Here is a 21,069-nt window from a genome sequence, read left to right as displayed (position 1 = left end):
CACATACATGGCAGATGAAATTCAATGTTGAAAAATGTAAAGTCATGCATTTTGGTCGTACCAAAATAAGTCTAGCACCATACGAAATAAATGGGATACAGTTGGGGACATCAAACTTGGAGAAGGACTTAGGAGTACTCATCGACAACAAGTTAAATAATCGTACTCAATGCCAAGCCGCTGCAGCTAAAGCTAACAAAATTTTGGGATGCATTAAAAGGGAAAAAAAAAACTCGAGATGCTAGCATAATATTGCCCCTGTTTAACTCTCTAGTAAGGCCACATCTGGAATATGGAATTCAGTACTGGGCACCACATTACAAAAAAGATATTGCAGTTTTAGAGCAGGTGCAGAGACGAGCAACAAAATTGATACGTGGGATGGAAGGTCTCACTTACCAAGAAAGGTTAGATAAACTGGGTTTATTTAGTCTAGAGAAAAGACGCCTTAGAGGGGATCTAATTAACATGTATAAATACATCAGAGGGCAATATAAAAGCTTGGCGGATGAGCTTTTTGTCCCTAGGCCTTCTCAAAGGACTAAAGGACATGATCTGTGCATGGAGGAAAAACATTTTAGCCATTTATTTAGGAAAAGGTTCTTTGCAGTAAGTGATTAAGATGTGGAATGCATTGCCACAGGAAGTCGTTATGGCAAACTCTATACCTGCATTTAAAGGGGGGCTTAGATGCTTTCCTTGCGTTGAAAGACATCCATGGCTACAATTACTAGGTAAGGCCTAATGATGTTGATCCAGGGATTTTATCTGATTGCCATCTGGAGTCGGGAAGGAATTTTTCCCTTTTGGGGCTAATTGGACCATGCCTTGTAAGGGTTTTTTCGCCTTCCTCTGGATCAACAGGGATATATGAGGGAGCAGGCTGGTGTTGTACTTTGTTCTCTGGTTGAACTCGATGGACGTATATCTTTTTTCAACCAAAATAACTATGTAACTATGTAACTGTCTAACTTTAACTAATGTCCAGCGCTGCGTAATATGATGGCGCTTTATAAACACAATAAATAAAAAATAGTGCAGGCAAGTTTAAAAGATCATTACTTCTGCTTTGTTCAAAGGCTTAAAGTGGATCTAAACTCCTGCACAGGACAGAAGGAAAGCATAGAGAAATGCACCCTGTATGGAGAGTTTAGCCTGTCTAATTCCCCTTCATCTGTGACTAAGCATAAGTTGTAATTTGATCTCACAACTGTGTCAGATGACTGTGCCAGGAAGCTAATAGGTAAACAGACAATATACTGTTGAAAAGCAGGAAGTAGACAAACTGCAGATTAATTGCGGGATATGTATCAGCAGCAACAAAGAATTTTTTTTTCTTTAAAGCTTATTATGATGTTGCTTATCTTTTCAGAGAGGAAGTCCTGAGTCCTCTAAAACAAAAAAGGAGTGAGGTTTTAAAACTGCAACTGTGACAGTATGATACAATGTAATTAAAAGGAAAAAAAAAAGTCTATGTAACAGGAAAAAAATATCTTCTAATGTTCTATTCATTATCCGTACTACACATACAATTTAGTATATCATAGTTTGGCTTTTCACCTGAGAGTTGTGGACAGAGGTAGAATTTAGTAGTCACTACTGCAACCAAAAATGATCAGCAGGACTGCCAGGCAACTGGCATTGTTTAAAAGGAAATAAACAAGTCCACCTCCATATTCCCCTCACTTCAGGTGTCCTTTAAATGATGTGAAACATTCGGCTTCGGATAACCACAGATCATGTGACATTATGCCTAGGCTACAGGTCACATGAGCTACCCACAGCTTTGTATTTCTATTTCAAGCCAGGAAGTAGAATTTATTTCCTCAAAATCATGGGATCTGGCAATTCCGACACTCGCTAGGAATTTGCGTACATTTTAATGACTATCCCGTTTTAATCTTCCCCATGCCGATAACCATGTTAAACCTTTCCTGGCTCGTGCCAAAACAGATTCAGCTGTGGGTGCTGCAGCTTCAAATTGTAATTAAGAATCAAGGAAGGGAGAGAGAGCTGCTTGTATTTAAACAATACTGGTGATTTACATGGCCAGCAGCCTCCCAGCTACAGGCAGCTCATTACAGGCAATTCTGGTTCCCCCATTCCTCTTATAGAGCAGAGGCTGGCTGAGTAATAGCTGCCAGGGGATGGTTGTAGCTCTAGGCTCAGGCGATGGAGAGGAGGAGGAGGCGAGGGGGGAGGGGTAGAACAGTCACGCATCCATTGCTCTCTGCTGCTTTTTTAAAGGGATTAAAAAACAGTAGAGCCGTATGCAGCGAGCAGGCCCCAGCTGCCAGCCTAGGCAGCCTAATACATAATTAAAGAGACACACGGCTTGGTTGGTGTCTGGGTCTCTTTGAAAAGGCGCTGTGTGGAAGCTCAGGCGGCGTCCTATTGTCCGGCTAAATTAATATTGCAACGGAAGCACCAGGCGGCGTGTCCTGTGCAGCCGGGGTCACCGGCGGAGAGAGGCTATTCTGTCCGTCAGCACAATATCCTACCTGACAATGCGGGCAGCCTGCAAGCCCTAGCCCAATATAGACCATTATCATAATTATCAGATGTCCCCATGGCTGGCGCAGACGGAGGCAGCCGGGAGGGGGCTTTGTTGAGAGGGGTAGCGAAGTGGCAGGATGATCATTGTGAATATTGTTAAATGGAGGCACATAGGGATGGACTAAAGGGATATGGAGGTTGACATGTTTATTTCCCTTTAAATAATGCACATTGCCTGGCTGTCCTGCTGACCCTCTGCTTCGAATAGTTTAAGCCAGGGGCGTTGCTAGCCCCAAAAATCAGTGGCACGTGCCCTGGATCTATTGTGGGGTGCCCCGGATGTCCCCCAGGCAGAGTCAGCTGTGGTGCCTCAATGACGGGCATGCTGGGAGCTGTGAGGCATCAATCGGGGGTATCCTGGGTGCTGTGGTGCCTCTATGTGGGCCTGCAGGGTGCTGTGGTGTCATGCTGGGCACTGTGATGCCTTAATGGGGGCATGCAGGGAGCTGTGGTTCTTCTATGGGGAATGCTGGGAATTGTGGTGCCTCAATGGGAGGCCCATGAGAGCACAGGAGGAGGTCCACTAGAAGGTCAGGGAATGCTATGGGAGAACTGCCAGAAAAGTAGGCCAGCCTTCCTGACAGAAAGCCAGACTAGCCAGCACAGAAGCCAGGCAACTCTGCTTAGTTATGTTTAACCACCCTGGCGTTCTGATAAGATCGCCAGGGCGGCTGCGGGAGGGTTTTTTTTAAATAAAAAAAAAACTATTCCATGCAGCCAACTGAAAGTTGGCTGCATTAAAGCCCACTAGATGGCGCTCCGGATGCGTTCTTCTGATCGCCTCCGGCGGCCAGAAGTAACACGGAAGGCCGCAATGAGCGGCCTTCCGTGTTTCGCTTACCTCGTCGCCATGGCGACGAGCGGAGTGACGTCATGGACTTCAGCCGACGTCCTGACGTCAGCCGCCTCCGATCCAGCCCTTAGCGCTGGCCGGAACTGTTTGTTCCGGCTACGCTGGGCTCGGGCGGCTGGGGGGACCCTCTTTCGCCACTGCACGCGGCGGATCGCCGCACTGCGGCGGCGATCAGGTAGCACACGCGGCTGGCAAAGTGCCGGCTGCGTGTGCTGCTTTTTATTTCAATAAAATCGGCCCAGCAGGGCCTGAGCGGCAGCCTCCGGCGGTGTTGGACGAGCTGAGCTCGTCCAGACCGCTCAGGTGGTTAAGTGTCACTGCCTATTTATGTGCTTATTTATAGGTTTTGTCTTTTGTATTAATGGAGAGGGGACTTCATCCAACATTTTTCAGGACCGACCTACTTAGACTGCTGTTAAGTTCATGTAAATTTGGCTCCATCCATGACCACACCCACATTCTGGTGCATGGACACCCCCATTTTACATCTGGAGTGCCCAAAAGTGCCCCGGATCTCTTAAGATCCTAGCAACGCTCCAGGTTTAGACCCTGAACAAGCATGCAGATCAGCTGTCTATAACAAATCTGACAAGATTGGCTGCATGCTTGTTTCAAGTGTGCGATTTAGACCTCACTAACCAGAAAGATCAGCAGGACTGCCAAACAACTGGTATTGCTTAAAGGGAATGTCCAAGCAAAATAAAAAAATTAGTTTCACTTACCTGGGGCTTCTACCAGCCCCATGCAGCCATCCTGTGCCCTCGTAGTCACTCACTGCTGCTCCAGTCCCCCGCTGGCAGCTTGCCGACCTCGGAGGCCGGCGGGACGCATTGCGTACATTTTTACGCATTCCCGCTAATGCAGGAACATTAGCACATACATTTTTACGCATTACTGGTTCAATGCGTAAAAATGTACGCATTGAACCAGTAACGCGTAAAATGTATGTGCTAATGTTGCTGCACTCGCGGGAATGCGTAAAAATGTACGCAATGTGGGCCGCCGGCCTCCGAGGTCGGCAAGCTGCCAGCGGGGGACTGGAGCAGCAGTGAGTGACTACGAGGGCACAGGATGGCTGCATGGGGCTAGTAGAAGCCCCAGGTAAGTGAAACTCATTTTTTTATTTTGCTTGGACCTTCCCTTTAAAAGGAAATCAACATGGCAGCTTCCATAGGTCTCACACCTTGGGTTCCTTTTAAAGCAAAGCAGAAAAAAGTGTGGAGCAGCTACCAATAAAGTGACTGGAATAGAAGACAAGTTAATCGCTTCCAGATCTTGATGATTGAAATCTATGCCCCGTTTTGATCCTCTTATCCCTGCCAGGGCGTAGATTTCAATCATCCCCGCCGCACGTATCACTCTCTCCCCCGACGCAGATCACTTGCCCTGCCGTCTATATGACGCCAGAGCTGTGTGAGCCCATCAGTAGCCGATTTCTTTGGCTACTGACCCTGTCATCACTGTGAGTCAACCCCATTGGCTTGCATTGATGGACAGGGTCACGAGCCAATGAAAGCGGTTCCTGACCGGTGCACAGTGCTCTGATGCCATAGCGAGGGCACAGATAGGGAACTATGGCGATGGGAGTGTGGCGTGACCAGCTGGTATGTGCTTTGAGTCATCAGGAGGTGCTGTTCTTTGGTGCCAGCAGTCTCTGGCCCCCTAAAAACAGGTGTGAGGTGAAAAAACCAACAAGATCTGCTTACCTGGGACTTCTTCCAGCCTCTGGCAGCCTATCTGTCCCTCACTGCATCTCCGGTGCCCCGGGATCCCCTCCGTTGCAGATGCCGACCTCGCCAGGTCTGCAACGGAGGGGATCCCATGTGAAAATACTACTTCATTTTCACAGAAGCTAAGTATTTAACCCATAGAGCAGTAGTGGCCTATCATAATCATGTTTACTTCATATTGAGGGAGGGGTTGCCTCAATACCCTATACTGCTGCTGCCACTCTACCAATATCATCTGCCGCAGGAACTCATTCATACAAGATTTTAAATATAGGGACTACAGTAACTTTGCTATAGACTTGGCTGCATTCAGCAACGTTCAATCAGTGAATGCAGTTTACAAAGAAAAGAAAGCGGCAGTCAAAAAGGTGGCCACACACACACCATACAATTTTTAAAATATATTTGCAATTTAAGGATTACAATCAATTTCTTTGATTGACTGTAACATTTGAAAAATCTGATCAATGTTCCACATATGTGTGAAATTTTAACCCAATTATGGAAAAAGAAATGATTGAACACTCTGAGAAAATTGCTTGGAGTAGTTCAACCAGCAAGTAATTTTTTTTGATGGTAAGTGACATAGGTGTCTCCCAAAAGATAATAAGACGATGTACAAGAGGTGTGTGTGTGTGTGTACCTTTCTCAGCTTTTATTTACATTTGAGCAAAAAGTGTCCAGTCCAAAATTATTCATACCCTTCTCAATAATCAATAGAAAAGCCTTTATTGGCTATAACAACAACTAGTTAAAAATGCAGCAGCCAGACTCCTAAGCAATGCCCCCCACAGCTCACTCATCTTCCCAGTACTGCAAACTCTTCACTGGTTGCCAGTAAAATTGAGAATCCATTTTAAGATCTGCCTGCTGACATTCAAGGCTCTAAACCACATGGGACCCAAATACATAGCGGATCTATTGGAACTTTATGCCCCTCCACGCACCCTCCGCTCTGCCAGTAAGATGAATCTGGTTATTCCCAAGATACACTTAACATTTTGGGCCTTTTCCTATGCAGCCCCTACTATATGGAACTCGCTTCCACAATCAGTACGAGAGGCTCCTTCTCTGGACAGCTTTAAAAAAAGGCTAAAAACCCACCTCTTTTCCCGAGTCTTTGAGACTGTATAACGCAGGTTACAGCATTTTGAGTCCCCAGGGAGAAAAGCGCTATAAAAATATTATTGTTATTACAGCAATCAAACGCTTCTTACGCTTCCTATAATTGCAGACCAACTTTTTGAATGTCCCCACAGGTATTTTTGCTCATTCATCTTTAGCAATGACCTCCAAATCTTTCAGGTTGAAGGGCCTTCTTGACATCACCCTGATCTTTAGCTCCCTCCATAGATTTTCAACTGGATTGAAGTCAGGAATCTGGCTGGGAACTCCAAAACGGTAATGTTGTTGTCTGCTAACCATTTCTTCACCACTTGTTTTTTCTTTTGGGTCGTTGTCATGCTGAAATGTCCACTGGTGCCCAAGGCCAAGTTTCTCTGCAGACTGCCTGATGGGGTTGTTGAGAATCCTCATGTATTGCACTTTTTTCATGGTGCCAATTACTGTGATTAGGTTCCCTGGTCCATTGGCTGAAAACACTCCCAAAGCATTAGGTTTCCACCCACGTTTGACAGAGGGGATGGTGTTCTTTGGGTTGAAGGTTTCTCCTTTTTTACACCAAATGAAGGAAACTTCATTGTGACCAAACAATTCAATTTTTGTTTCATCTGACCATAACACAGAAGCCCAGAAGTCTTCTTTGTCCAGATGAGCATTTGCAAAGGCCAAGCGAGCTTTTGTGTGCCTTATCTGTAGAAGTGGCATCCTCCTTGGTCTGCATCCGTGGAACCAAGAAGTGTGCAGTGTCCGTTGGATTGTCTGCCTAGAGACATTGCCACCAGCAGAGCCCAGATTCACCTGGATGCCTTGGTGGTGATCCGTGGATTCTTTTTCACCTCTCTCTCACTATCCTCCTGGCCAGCACAGGTGTCACTTTTGGCTTCCGACCATGTCCTCTGAGATTTTCTACAGTGCGAAACATCTTGTATTTTTTAATAATACGTTGCACTGTAGCCACTGGAAATTGAAAACATTTAGAAATGGCCTTCTAGTCCTTTCCTGACTTGTGAGAAGCCACAAAGTGTAGCCGCAGGTCCTCACTGAGCTCCTGTCTTGGCTGTGACTGTCCACAAACCAACTGCAGAGCGCTGCTGTTTTTCACCTGTTGAGTTGATTAAAACAGCTGTTTCCAATGAATCAGGGTAATTAGGATGCTTTAAATCAGCATGGACTATTTGGAATGGTATAGAACTTTGGATTTTCTCACAGACTGTGACAGTTTGTGAAGGGTATGAATAATTTTGGACTGGACGCTGTTTGCTCAAATGTAAATAAAAGCTGAGAAATTGTTTTTTTTTTTTTCAGCAACAATGCCCCTTGTACATCGAATTATCTTTTGGGAGACACCTATGTCATTCCCAGTCAAAGAATTACTTACTGGTTGAATAAAAGTATCTTAAAGTCAAAATTTGCCAGGTGTAATAATTATGGGCAGCACTGTGTATGTATGTATGTATGTATGTATGTATGTATGTATGTATGTATGTATGTATGTACGCATGCATGCACGCATACATATACACACACACACACACACACACACACACACACACACACACACACACACACACACACACACACACACACCTAAAGGATTATCATGAACACCTGTTCAATTTCTCATTAATGCAATTATCTAATCAACCAATTACATGGCAGTTGCTTCACTCCATTTAGGGGTGTGGTCCTGGTCGAGACAATCTCCTGAACTCCAAACTGAATATCAGAATGGGAAAGAAAGGAGATTTAAGCAATTTTTAGCGTGGCATGGTTGTTAGTGCCAGATGGGCCGGTCTGAGTATTTCACGATCTTCTCAGTTACTGGGATTTTCACGCACAACCATTTCTAGGGTTTACAAAGAATGGTGTGAAAAGGGAAAAACATCCAGTATGCGGCAGTCCTGTACGCGAAAATGCCTTGTTGATGCTAGAGGTCAGAGGAGAATGGGCCGAATGATTCAAGCTGATAGAACAGCAACGTTGACTGAAATAACCACTTGTTACAACCGAGGTATGCAGCAAAGCATTTGTGAAGCCACAACACACACAACCTTGAGGCGGATGGGCTACAACAGCAGAAGACCCCACCAGGTACCACTCATCTCCACTACAAATAAGAAAAAAAGATTACAATTTGCACGAGCTCAACAAAATTGGACAGTTGAAGACTGGAAAGATGTTGCCTTGGTCTGACAAATTTGGCGTAAACAGAATGAGAACATGGATCCATCATGCCTTATTACCACTGTGCAGGCTGGTGGTGGTGGTGGATGCTTTCTTGGCACATTTTAGGCCCCTTAGTGCCAATTGGGCATGGTTTAAATGCACCGGGCTACCTGAGCATTGTTTCTGACCATGTCTATCCCTTCATGACCACCTTGTACCCATCCTCTGATGGCTACTTCCAGCAGGATAATGCACCATGTCACAAAGCTTGAATCATTTCAAATTGGTTTCTTGAACATGACAATGAGTTTGCTGTACTAAAATGGCCCCCACAGTCACCAGATCTCAACCCAATAGAGCATCTTTAGGATGTGATGGAATGGGAGCTTCGTGTCCTGGATGTGCATCCCAAAAAATCTGCATCAACTGCAAGATGCTATCCTATCAATATGGGCCAACATTTCTAAAAAATGCTTTCGGTACCTTGTTGAATCAACGCCACGTAGAATTAAGGCAGTACTGAAGGCGAAAGGGGGTCAAACACTGTATTAGTATGGTGTTCCTAATAATCCTTTAGGTGAGGTAGGTGTGTGTGTGTGTGTGTGTGTGTGTGTGTGTGTGTGTGTGTGTGTGTGTGTGTGTGTGTGTGTGTGTGTGTGTGTGTGTGTGTGTGTGTGTGTGTGTGTGTGTATATAGACACACACACACACTGACCTAGGCCTATCAATCTGCTTACAACCTAAAAACACTCTGGCAATTTTACTGGCTGCCTTCCAAAAATTTGGCTCCAGTGTGTAACGAAGACATCAGATGGTGATCCTCCTTGAGGGACAGGGAATGATGTTAATTATTTAATGTTCCCTGTGAAATGCCAGAGAAAGTGTACTGTCATTATGGGAGGAAGCGCAGTGGCTAAGTTGTACGCACTCAAGTACCAGTTTCAGATCTTTGTCTGGACACTATCTGAATGGAGTTTGTATGTTCTCACATTGTTTGCAAATGGTTCCTCTGGGCACTTCAGAGTTTCCTCCCACATGCCAAAATCACAATGGTAGCTTACTTACCTGTCCACTAAATTGGTCCAGGATGATGGGATATTTCATTAGGAGCATCATTGAGCAGGGCTGGTTCTAGTTGCAAAAGGTTCCCCAGGCAAAATTAACCTGCCCCCCCAGCAGACACACCACAAGCTGGCTGCCACCCCCTCAGGTCTCCCCCCAACTTTATTGTGGTCCCCAGGGCCCCCGTAGAGATTTCAGCAGTGTACCGACTAAAGCTGTGGAGTCGGAGTTGAGGAGTTGGAGCTATTTTGGGTACCTGGAGTCAGAGTCGGTGGTTTCATTAACTTGAGGAATCAGATGATTTTTGTACCAACTCCACAGCCCTGTTAAAGCGGTATTGTCGCCATAAAAATCAAATTTCAACAGCAACTGGCCTGAGTGTATTAAGTGATAAAGATTCTAATCCTGCATTCAAAACGGGTTTTCTGCTGTTATGGTTTGGAGTAATCGCATACCTTTAATTGCTATTGCCATCGGCTGGCTAAACAGTTGCATGCTGGTTTTTTTTAATCTATAATATATTTCTCCTCTTCCCTTTATTTCCCCCTCCTTCTAATGACATAAGACAGTGCACTTCCTAGTATAGACCTCAGTGGGAGTGTCTGAAGACTCTGGGAGGAGGGCGGGTAACGAACACACAATTAGCAAGAGGAGAAAACAAAGAGTGAGGGAGAAAATGATGTCAGGATTAGCTTCTTCCAAAAAGGTAAGAAAGATGGAAACTGTCTAGAATAGTATTCTCTGCTTTTCCTTTATACAATTAACAGGAATCATAACGTGGACAGTGCAATACATCTGTTAAGTAGCACTAGCATGTATCTACTTATATACAGTGGAGGAAATAATTATTTGACCCCTCACTGATTTTGTAAGTTTGTCCAATGACAAAGAAATGAAAAGTCTCAGAACAGTATCATTTCAATGGTAGGTTTATTTTAACAGTGGCAGATAGCACATCAAAAGGAAAATCGAAAAAATAATCTTAAATAAAAGATAGCAACTGATTTGCATTTCATTGAGTGAAATAAGTTTTTGAACCCCTACCAACCAGTAAGAGTTCTCGCTCCCACAGAGTGGTTAGACACTTCTACTCAATTAGTCACCCTCATTAAGGACACCTGTCTTAACTAGTCACCTGTATAAAAGACACCTGTCCACAGAATCAATCAATCAAGCAGACTCCAAACTCTCCAACATGGGAAAGACCAAAGAGCTGTCCAAGGATGTCAGAGACAAAATTGTAGACCTGCACAAGGCTGGAATGGGCTACAAAACCATTAGCAAGAAGCTGGGAGAGAAGGTGACAACTGTTGGTGCGATTGTTCGAAAATGGAAGGAGCACAAAATGACCATCAATCGACCTCGCTCTGGGGCTCCATGCAAGATCTCACCTCGTGGGGTGTCAATGGTTCTGTGAAAGGTGAAAAAGCATCCTAGAACTACACGGGAGGCGTTAGTGAATGACCTCAAATTAGCAGGGACCACAGTCACCAAGAAAACCATTGGAAACACATTACCCCGCAATGGATTAAATCCTGCAGGGCTCGCAAGGTCCCCCTGCTCAAGAAGGCACATGTGCAGGCCCGTCTGAAGTTTGCCAATGAACACCTGAATGATTCTGTGAGTGACTGGGAGAAGGTGCTGTGGTCGGATGAGACCAAAATAGAGCTCTTTGGCATTAACTCAACTCGATGTGTTTGGAGGAAGAAAAATGCTGCCTATGAACCCCAAAACACCGTCCCCACCGTCAAGCATGGGGGTGGAAACATTTTGCTTTGGGGGTGTTTTTCTGCTAAGGGCACAGGACAACTTAATCGCATTAACGGGAAAATGGACGGAGCCATGTATCGTGAAATCCTGAACGACAACCTCCTTCCCTCTGCCAGGAAACTGAAAATGGGTCGTGGATGGGTGTTCCAGCACGACAATGACCCAAAACATGCAGCAAAGGCAACAAAGGAGTGGCTCAAGAAGAAGCACATTAAGGTCATGGAGTGGCCTAGTCAGTCTCCGGACCTTAATCCAATAGAAAACCTATGGAGGGAGCTCAAGCTCAGAGTTGCACAGAGACAGCCTCGAAACCTTAGAGAATAAGAGATGATCTGCAAAGAGGAGTGGACCAACATTCCTCCTAAAATGTGTGCAAACTTGGTCATCAATTACAAGAAACGTTTGACCTCTGTGCTTGCAAACAAGGGTTTTTCCACTAAGTATTAAGTCTTTTATTGTTAGAGGGTTCAAAAACTTATTTCACTCAATGAAATGCAAATCAGTTGCTATCTTTTATTTAAGGTTATTTTTTCGATTTTCCTTTTGATGTGCTATCTGCCACTGTTAAAATAAACCTACCATTGAAATGATACTGTTCTGAGACTTTTCATTTCTTTGTCATTGGACAAACTTACAAAATCAGTGAGGGGTCAAATAATTATTTCCTCCACTGTATGTATTTTTTTCTTCGTAGGTTAGTGTGGGTTTCACTTGTCCTTTAAGTATTAGACTAAGGAGTCAGTAATTTCATAAACCGAGGAATCTGAGTTGGATGATTTTTCTACTAACTCCACAACCCTGGTAGCGACTTAACTGTCCTGGCTGGTGCACTCCGCCATTAGTCCGTGGCTCCTTACGTTCACATACTCATCCTTGCAGGGGGCACCTCTCCTCAATGACCCGCTGCATATTATGTAATGCGACACTCCAGAGGCCTCCCTGATCCTCCGCAGCAGGGCTGTGGAGTCTGTATAAAAATCATCCGACTCCAACTGCGACTCCTCAGTTCATGAAACCACGATCTCAGACTCCAGGAACCCAAAATTACTCAGACTCTGACTCCATCTCCACAGCCCTGCTCGGTAGACCCTCTGGCCTGTGCAGAGGCATGGAGCTGCTCATGCGTCGAGAAAAAAAATCATGCATGAGCGGCTCTGTGCTACTGCAGGTCATACTTGGCGCTTGTTTTCTGAAGGGAGCGTGGCTGTAAGCCAGTGATGGCTAACCTTGGCACTCCAGCTGTGACAAAACTACAAATCTCATCATGCCTCTGCCTCCCCGAGTGATGCTTAGAGATGTCTAATGTATTGCAATGCCTCATGGGACTTGTAGTTCCACCACAGCTGGAGTGCCAAGGTTAGCCATCACTGATGTAAGCAATCTTTGACTTTAATGTTGAAGATTGTTTAGAGGGTCGCAGCACAGGATGGGCAAAAAATTAGATACTTCAGAAGGAGCAGGAGGTTTTGAATCAGATACCACCATTTAATGGCCAACTTAAAAGAAAAAGAGTAAGCTTTTGGCTTATCAGCCTTCTTCAGACTCAATTCCTGTATCTGAAAGCTTAAGTTTTTATATGTTTTGGATTCACTCCCAAGGACTGCACCGCATACAACTAGCCAGTACAAAACGATCTGCTAAGATGCCATGCCTTATTTGGCCACTGGATGGCACTGTGGTACCCTCTAATAACACGTCAGAGCAGCAGCTACTGTCTGTAGATGGATCCTTATATATAATGAAGGTAATGATCACACTCCGATCATTTGGCCTTTTGCACTTCCACTATATCATTTACCCACTGGGTTGTGTTCTGGCCGATTATAAATGACTGCAGCTTCACATCTGTGCTGGGATGTAATGATTAGTATTTGCCTCCTATGACCTGACTTGCTCTATTATTTCTAATGGACACCTAATAAGCATGCTTGAACAAGGCAGAAAAGAAGGCAATTTGCCCTCTGCAGTCATACCTGTCCCCTGTGCTCGTCACTGGCCGAGGAGACGTGAGCTGTCTTACCCCTCGCTGCATATACTACTACATGGCGACCACATGTCATAATGAGCATAGAATTCCCCTATTATGTCAGCCCTAACAAGGATGCAGAAGATGGGACTAACAAATCAAATCTCCCAGCAGCTGATCCAGTTAACCAGCAGTCGTGTTACCTATTTGGTGAAGCCAATTACATTTTTAGGCTAATTTTAGGCTCACCACTAGTTACCAGTACTGTGCTTCTGTCCGAAGATCTAGCTGCCTCCAAATAGGAACACAATACGAGACGTCAATGCCAGACCATGAATAATATTTTAACCTAGTGAGTCTAATGATAGTTAGTATAGTAAGCAAATAGTGAATAGCGATATAATATTATAGTGAAGTGTGGTCCGGTGTTAGCCGTAATGCAGAAATGCAGACATCAAACCAACAAACGTTGATTCCGGTGATACCTGTACATGGTGTATTGCAAGCTTTCCAAACGTTACGTTTATTCTTCAGGCATTATACAGAACTGGGTTAGAAACGTACTGGTTCTGACCCAGTTGGTACAATTTGTACGGATCAGACCCAGTTCTGCATAATGCCTGAAAAAGAAACTTGAATGACAAGTGTAGTGAGAAGAATATGGAGGCTGCCATATTTATTTCCTTTAAACAATACCGGTTGCCTGACAGCCCAGCTGATCTATTTGGCTGCAGTAGTGCGTGAATCACACCAGAAACACGCATGCAGCTAATCTTAAAAAAGAGAAAAAAGGAAGAGCGCCAATGTTTATCATCAAAAGGCCGCAGCTGAGAGAAAACATTGTCCAATGTCCAAAAGTAGGTATACGATACAGATGCACCGTGCTTCACACCTGAGGTATCAGGCCAATAAAAGTGAATCCCAGCATCCTAAAGGAAAAAGGCTTACCAGCCAATAACAACCCATGTTATAAGGTTGTATACATAGCAAGAGGCTCCCAGTAGTCACAGAACTGTTTCAATCTTTAACTTTGTAAAGTCATCCTCCAGATAGTATCGGTGCAAGATCGATAATATATCATAAAAATGATTAAAAAAAAAAAAAAAAAAAAAAGAAGGACAGCAGTACTAAGTGTTCACTGCTTTATTAACGAGAAATGAAGCATAAAAAACATAAAGAGGACTCACATAAGGGGCCCAAATTTATTAGTACCCCAAATTGAAATAGCGCGTCTATACTGGCCAGTGGTAGGAACAAGAGTATGAGGTGTCGCTCGTCTCCTTTCAGACAAACCAGTTTGGACAGCCAAGTAAAAAAAATAGACAGCACCAACTGCATTATCTATAACCACACCAACAATGCAATAGGATAAAAGGTTGGGTTTTTTTATACCAATATGCACAGAGGGAGATACTGGTTGCTTAGCAGTTGGAAACAGCGGTTATTTCCCACAATGCAACAAGGTTCACAGAAAGGAAACTGTCATGACATCACACTGTGGGAGGGGTTTCACCACAATATCAGCCATACAGACCGCTCTGAGGATCTATTTGAGAAAAGGTAAAGATTTCTGGGCTCATGGGCTTAGTATAGCTGAGCTTGGAGGAAACCCATGCGAAATGGGAGCATACAAAGAAAGTGTCCCGGCAAAGAGTCATACCTGTAACCTGAAGCAAACTTGTGAGGTTAGCAAACCTAAAAGTTTGATACTTACTTTGGGAGAGTGAAGCCTTCCCCCGTCCTCTTCCCTGTGCAGTAGCACGGACCCGCTCAGGCTTCAGTTGAAAAAGCAGAGCCTGATTGGTCCATGCCACTGCGCATGCACGAGCAGTCTTTCGGGGGACACAGTGCTGGGAGGGCACCATGCAAGACGGGGAGTTATCCAGAGGCTTCACTCTATTCAGTACCCATTTGGGGCACTTTTGTTTACTACAGGTCCCCTTTAACTGGTGGAAGGCGAACATGCTGTCCACTTAGCCATCCTGCCACGCAGAAGTGAAATAATGTTACCCATATGCACCAGAACTCAGGTCTGTTAGTGCGATCAGGTGACAGATTTGGAAGGCTCTGATTTGCTGATCATAATCAAAAGCAGGAAGTGATCACAGCAAACCAGAGCTTACAAATTTACTACTTGATCAAACTGATAACATGCAAGATGGGAGGAGGCGCCCCTATTGTGATACAATATGTAGTGAGTGGAGGTAAATAAGAGGAACAGTCCAACCTCGTGATAAGGAGGTTAAGATTTTTTATTGATAGACATCAATAAAAAGACAACGCGTTTAACAGGTCAACAGGAGACAGTGTCTGAGCTATGTATCTAAATCACAAGATATTACTCATCTCCACTCACTACATATTCAGTGTTCACCCCAGAAGTTTTTTCCATCCTGGTGGAATGAAAAAGTAGCCGGGTGGGGCGAGATGAGAGAATGCAGGGCCGGTGCTTCTGTGAGCAACTATGCTTACAGCATAGGAAGAGGTGAGCCGATGACAGCCGGGTGCTCATCAAAACTAGACGAGTGGAGTACCCGGCTAAAAGAGCCTGGGGAGAACACTGATATTTTATCACAATTGGGGCGTCTCCTGCCTTCTTGCATCGTCTCCTCCCCTGGATTGAAACCCACGTTGACCCAACAGAGTCATCATAACAGAGTGAAGACTGTCCTTCTCCACATGCCCGAAATTATGGTTGCCCATAGTAACACACGTTTGTGAGTAGTTCTTTCTTTACCTTTTCCCAGAAATACTAAACTGTTGGCACCCCTGGTGCTCTTTTTTGTCTCCTTTTCCAAATCTAAAATTCATCTTCTGAGCATCCCAGGAAACTGATAACATGCTTCTCTGCGAGTTCTGCTACACACAAGCAATACTAGTCGCAAACCAGCCAATCAGAGACGTACAAATCAATCACCCAATTACATCAAGGAGGATTTCTGCAGAACAACTTGATCATCTTCCAAAGAAATCGAAGCCACTCTAGATTAATTGGCCAGGCTAAAACTCACCTCCGATACCCGATAGTCACAGGTCAGCTTCTTCCCCTTCACGCTCTCATTTAATGTCAGGATGAAGCCCATGTAATCAGCATAAGCCTGTGGGGAGAGAACAAACCGGGTTAGAAGAGATCGATCACCTGCTATGCCAGACTCTAGAGATGTCGGCAGAAAAATGGAGGAAAAGAATCAGTCATATATTAGCATTTGCGTGTAGTCCGTTGTAAGTCCTGGAGAGAATCCGAAAACTTATAACAGCTGTTTAGAGGATTCCTTTAATGACTAAACGTAAAAGAGCTCATTGCAAGTGTACGGTTTTGTACGGTTCTAGCCCAGTTCTGTATCATGGCTGAAGAAACAAAGAAAATCTGTAATTATAAAAAAAAGCCTCTGGAGGATACTTACCTTGGGAGGTGGAAGCCTCTGGATGCTAATGAGGCTTCCTCCATGATCCAGCCCTGGCAGCCACCGAACACTGACGATGTAAATATTTACTTACTGCCATCCAGTGCAGGCGCAGTACCAGTTTTCCAATTGGGCTCAGGCAGAAGTAGCCGAGTCCGAAAAGGTCCACTCTACTGCCCAGGCATGAGTCATCTGCGCAGTATAGAAGACCCGATCAAGCTTGGCTATTTCCGCCTGAGCCCGATCGGAAAAAAACGCTACTGCGTCTGCACTGGATCTCAGTAGGTAAATATTGTAGGCCCTACTGAGGGCTCGTTTCCACTAGTGCGGTGCGAATCGCCGGGATTCCACCGCTGCCGAAATCGCATGCGAATGCAATTCCGCGTGCGTTTTTTGACGCAATTTCGCATGTGATTTCGCATAGGCATGGTATATGCGAATTTAACCATGTCACTGCCTGGTTCAATCTACATTACTTTTCATGCGAATTCGCACGCGAAATCGTGGCAAAAAACGCAAGTGCGTTTTCCCTATCAAATACATAGCCTGCGAATCGCCTGCATTCCACACGCAGGCGAATTCTGCAGGCTGGAAACAGGGCCATCCACTTGTATTGGTTATGCGAATCCGCATGCAGACAACACATGCGGATTCGCTCTAGTGGAAACGGGCCCTGAGTCTACGCCACAGCTGACATTCTTGTCGGCTGTGGTGGCAGGGGAGCCAGCACTGGAGCCCTGAGGCTTAGGAGGATGGAGTGATGGCAGTCAGGAAGCCAAAGAAGATAATTAAAAGTGAGTATTAGTGAGAGAGATCTTTCTATCTAGTAGGTAGAAAAACCTCAGGAGGTGCTCATATCTGGCTAAACCAGCGATACTGGCATGGTTTAACTGACCTGAAGAATCAGGCTGCGCTCCATGAAATGCGTTGTTCTACCTTTTTACAGCTGAATAAACTGGAACTATCAATTGGAGAGGCAGGCCAACACTTGCCACTCCTTTTAAAATGTTTTTTTTTTAATGGTTTGTATCCTTGGGCGCCTCCTACCCACCTACTATTGATTAGTGAAGATTAGGTGCAGACTAGGCAATGATAAGGAGTGTTAGTGGACAGGGTAGTCGCAGCTTTATTAGGGTACCTATTCTGGTTATTTCAAAGATCAACTGTGCCTCCACCCTACCATTCATAGCTGCTGAACTCCTGCACATGTGTGGTTTTGGTGCTGAATTCCAAGCCTTATGTGTATACAGGGTGTTGCCATGATAGCAGCAGCATCATGACAGAAGGCACATGCTGCTATTGCCCATCATAGGAATAAAAAACAAAACAACAAGAAACATATTTATCACCCTTGAAGCAGAGGACAGAGTGAGAGAAAGATGGACAGAGAATCACATTTCTGACTGTCTGACCCAATCATCATGATCGATCGGAAACAATCTTTTTGGCCCACCAACCAAGGAGACAATAATAAACAATACGATCAGACTATAAGAATTCTTCCGAAATTCAGATTGATGGAGCGATGGTTGTTGACTGGCTCCATTGTTATCCGATCAACTGTACGGTCGTTCAGGAGACTGTACCATTAACAGGCACCTTAAGTAAGGAGGAAGAACCACAAATCAATTAATAAGGTTGATGCACTAACCTCTGGTGATATTCTTGTGCGCTGCCTGCGCATAGCAGTATTACCGGTAGTACCGGCAGCAATGTACCGCACCTTATGCTATTAGGGTGACCTGCAGTACATGATTAAAGCAAGCGTTACTATGGTAGTTTAAGCTACGCAAATAGCACAAAGCGCATTACCGTAGCAACATTCCCCAATAGCCACGTACCGCCGAACACGCTAATAACGTAATATGCAGTACACTTGCTGGCAGAAGAAACCGTAATAAATGTTACTGGCGGTTAGTCCATAAATCCCAACAACTAAAAATATTTTATAACCCAACATTTCCAGAGATGCCATAATCAACAATCACACTGTTTACTAGCCAAACATCTTGTCTAGCGATCTGCATGTCTATTGGGCCCCTCGCACGCTACATGCGATTCCAATTTTTTTATACAACCCGATTTTTTATTCTAATTAAAAAAAATAAAAAAAAAGTAGCAGCATGCAGTACTTTTTTTTTTTTAATCGGAATCTCAAATCGGATCGTATAAAAAAAAATCAAAAAAAAAAAAATCAGAAACGCATGTAGTGTGCAAGAATGTCTCCCCATGAAGTCACTAGAAAATGCCAGTCAATAACTGCTGAAAGCACTACAGTGGTCATCTCCGAGCAGCTAAAGCATCAGTCAATGCTAGCATCTTCCCAGAGCCTTCCAATCTGCAGCCAGATATGGATTTCCTGTACCAACAGAAAGATCAAATTGTCCTTCTTTGCAGCCATGGCAACAGTACTCAGACTTGCCTGCCCAGATATTTGTCCAGTGCAGCAATGAATGTCCAGGACTCATCCTTTTATCTCCAATAATGATGTTTCTGTATTAAAGAGGAACCAAAAGAATATATAGTAGAATGCAGTGAATTAGGATACCCACTTTTACGTTCATTATCCTGGTTTCAGCATCAGAAACATTTCCTATAACTATAGATTGTTATATATTGGTATGCAGCCATGCCCTACCACTGACACTTAGCCAAGGCTATTTATTATGCCCCCCAGAAATTCTGGGAGACCAGATATCTTTTCCACTAGCTTTAGAATGCTCAGTAAAAGAACATTTCACAGGGATCACCTGCAAAACTTTGGGGGTCCCCTAATGTTCACATCCCTTCCCTCCCCTTGGTGCCCTTCACTGCCTAGGGGCCCATTTCACAAGGGTCATAAAACAAGTGTGGCCATCATGATCTTCACACCCATAACAAGTGTAGCCACTAAAACATCTGATATGAAGTACAGTCCCCTGTATGGGAGGAAGGCAAGGTTAGTAGTTGAAGCCCCCCACAGTTCTGGGCCCCCCGTTACTCTAGTTACACCCCTGGTCTGGATCCCAATGAGGCTTCCCTCGCTGTTGTCTGGTCTTCTGTCACTGAGCGAGGGCCCTCCAAAGATTACCAACAAGAGCTTATCGGTTATCTGATGGGTGCCGCTTTCCTCTTCAGGCATGAGCTGAGCCATACTGCACCTGCACAAGCTCATTAGAATAGAGAGATTTCCCTTTCCTTATGCAAGTATGTGTTTCTGAACCCCAGCTCGGGTATGAACATAGTATACTCACACTCTCAGAAGTGTGCGCGTGTGTATGCGTGCGCGTGTGTGAGAGAGAGGGAGAGTATGTGTGTATGTATGAGTGTGAAAGGGAGTGTGTGTGTGGGTGTGGTGTGTGTGTGTGGGGGGGGGGTGTGGGGTGGGGTGTGTGTGTGTGTGTGTGTGTGTGTGTGTGTGTGTGTGTGTGTGTGTGTATGTGTGTGTATGTGTGTATGTGTGAGTGAGTGAGTGAGCGAGTGAGTGAGTGAAAGAAAGAGTGTGTGTGAGTGACAGGGCTGTGGAGTCGGAGTCGGAGTCGTGGAGTCGGGCAATTTTGGGTGCCTGGAGTCGGAGTCGGGAAAAAATGCACTGACTCCGACTCCTAATGAATTTGTAACTGTAATTAAAATAGAAAATATGATAAAATGTTCTATTTCTCAGATAATAGTCATTAAAAATAATGTATATATATACAGTATATATACAGTAATAGCTGTGCTTAGTCCACAAAAATGAAATAAACCAATCAAAATGAGTTACTTGTGCTGCTTCAATAAAGCAGTCCCCGTATTTTTAAGGTCAGATATACATATCTGATTGTGACTGTATATATGATGTGTACACAGGAATCTCTTATATATGTTACGGCCAGAACCCGAAGTTTGGCCAGAACTAGAAGTGGCCGGCCACTTCGGGTTCTGGCCGGCCAATGTGCGAACTGGCCGCTGCGCTGCGGCCAATGTGAGAAATGCAACAATTCCTGTAAAGTTAATGGGATGTTGTGGCCGCAGCGCAGCGGGCAAATGTATCACACATCTTACTTTATTCAATGACATTAAGCCGACCGGCTTTTTCCCCGCTTTCTCTCTTCCCCTCGCCTCTCTCTCCTCCCCTCGCCTCTCTCTCTTCCTTCTCTTATGGGCAGCCGGGCGGGGACACGCGTGTCCCCGAGAGTCGTTCCTCGCGGCAGGAGAGCAGAGCGGGGAGGCTGCAGACATTGCTTCTGCCAGCACCCGCTCTGCAAGAACGGCAGGATTCCCCTGCCGCGACGAACGACTCCGGAGGGACACGCGTGTCCCCGCCCGGCTGCCCATAAGAGAAGAAGAGAGAGAGAGGCGGGGGGAGGAGAGAGAGGCGGGGGGGGGGGGGGGGAGGAGAGAGGCAGAGAAAAAGCCGGGCGGCTTAATGTCATTGAATAAAGTAAGATGTGTGATACATTTGCCCGCTGCGCTGAGGCCA

At 44.9% G+C, this 21,069-nt stretch overlaps 1 protein-coding gene across 1 annotated transcript in view; it reads right to left on the bottom strand.

The window, feature by feature from the left end:
* PTPA (protein phosphatase 2 phosphatase activator) overlaps positions 1-21,069 on the bottom strand; it is a 148,742-nt gene that overhangs the window by 103,311 nt on the left and 24,362 nt on the right. The window contains exon 3 of the mRNA XM_068248480.1: positions 16,236-16,322. Within this exon, the coding sequence (XP_068104581.1) occupies positions 16,236-16,322 (87 nt within the window). The remainder of the gene's footprint in view (positions 1-16,235; positions 16,323-21,069) is intronic.

This window comes from Hyperolius riggenbachi, chromosome 8 (genome assembly GCF_040937935.1).
Source record: "Hyperolius riggenbachi isolate aHypRig1 chromosome 8, aHypRig1.pri, whole genome shotgun sequence".
Classification (NCBI taxonomy): Eukaryota; Metazoa; Chordata; class Amphibia; order Anura; family Hyperoliidae; genus Hyperolius; species Hyperolius riggenbachi.
This window is presented reverse-complemented; position numbering and strand designations above follow the sequence as displayed.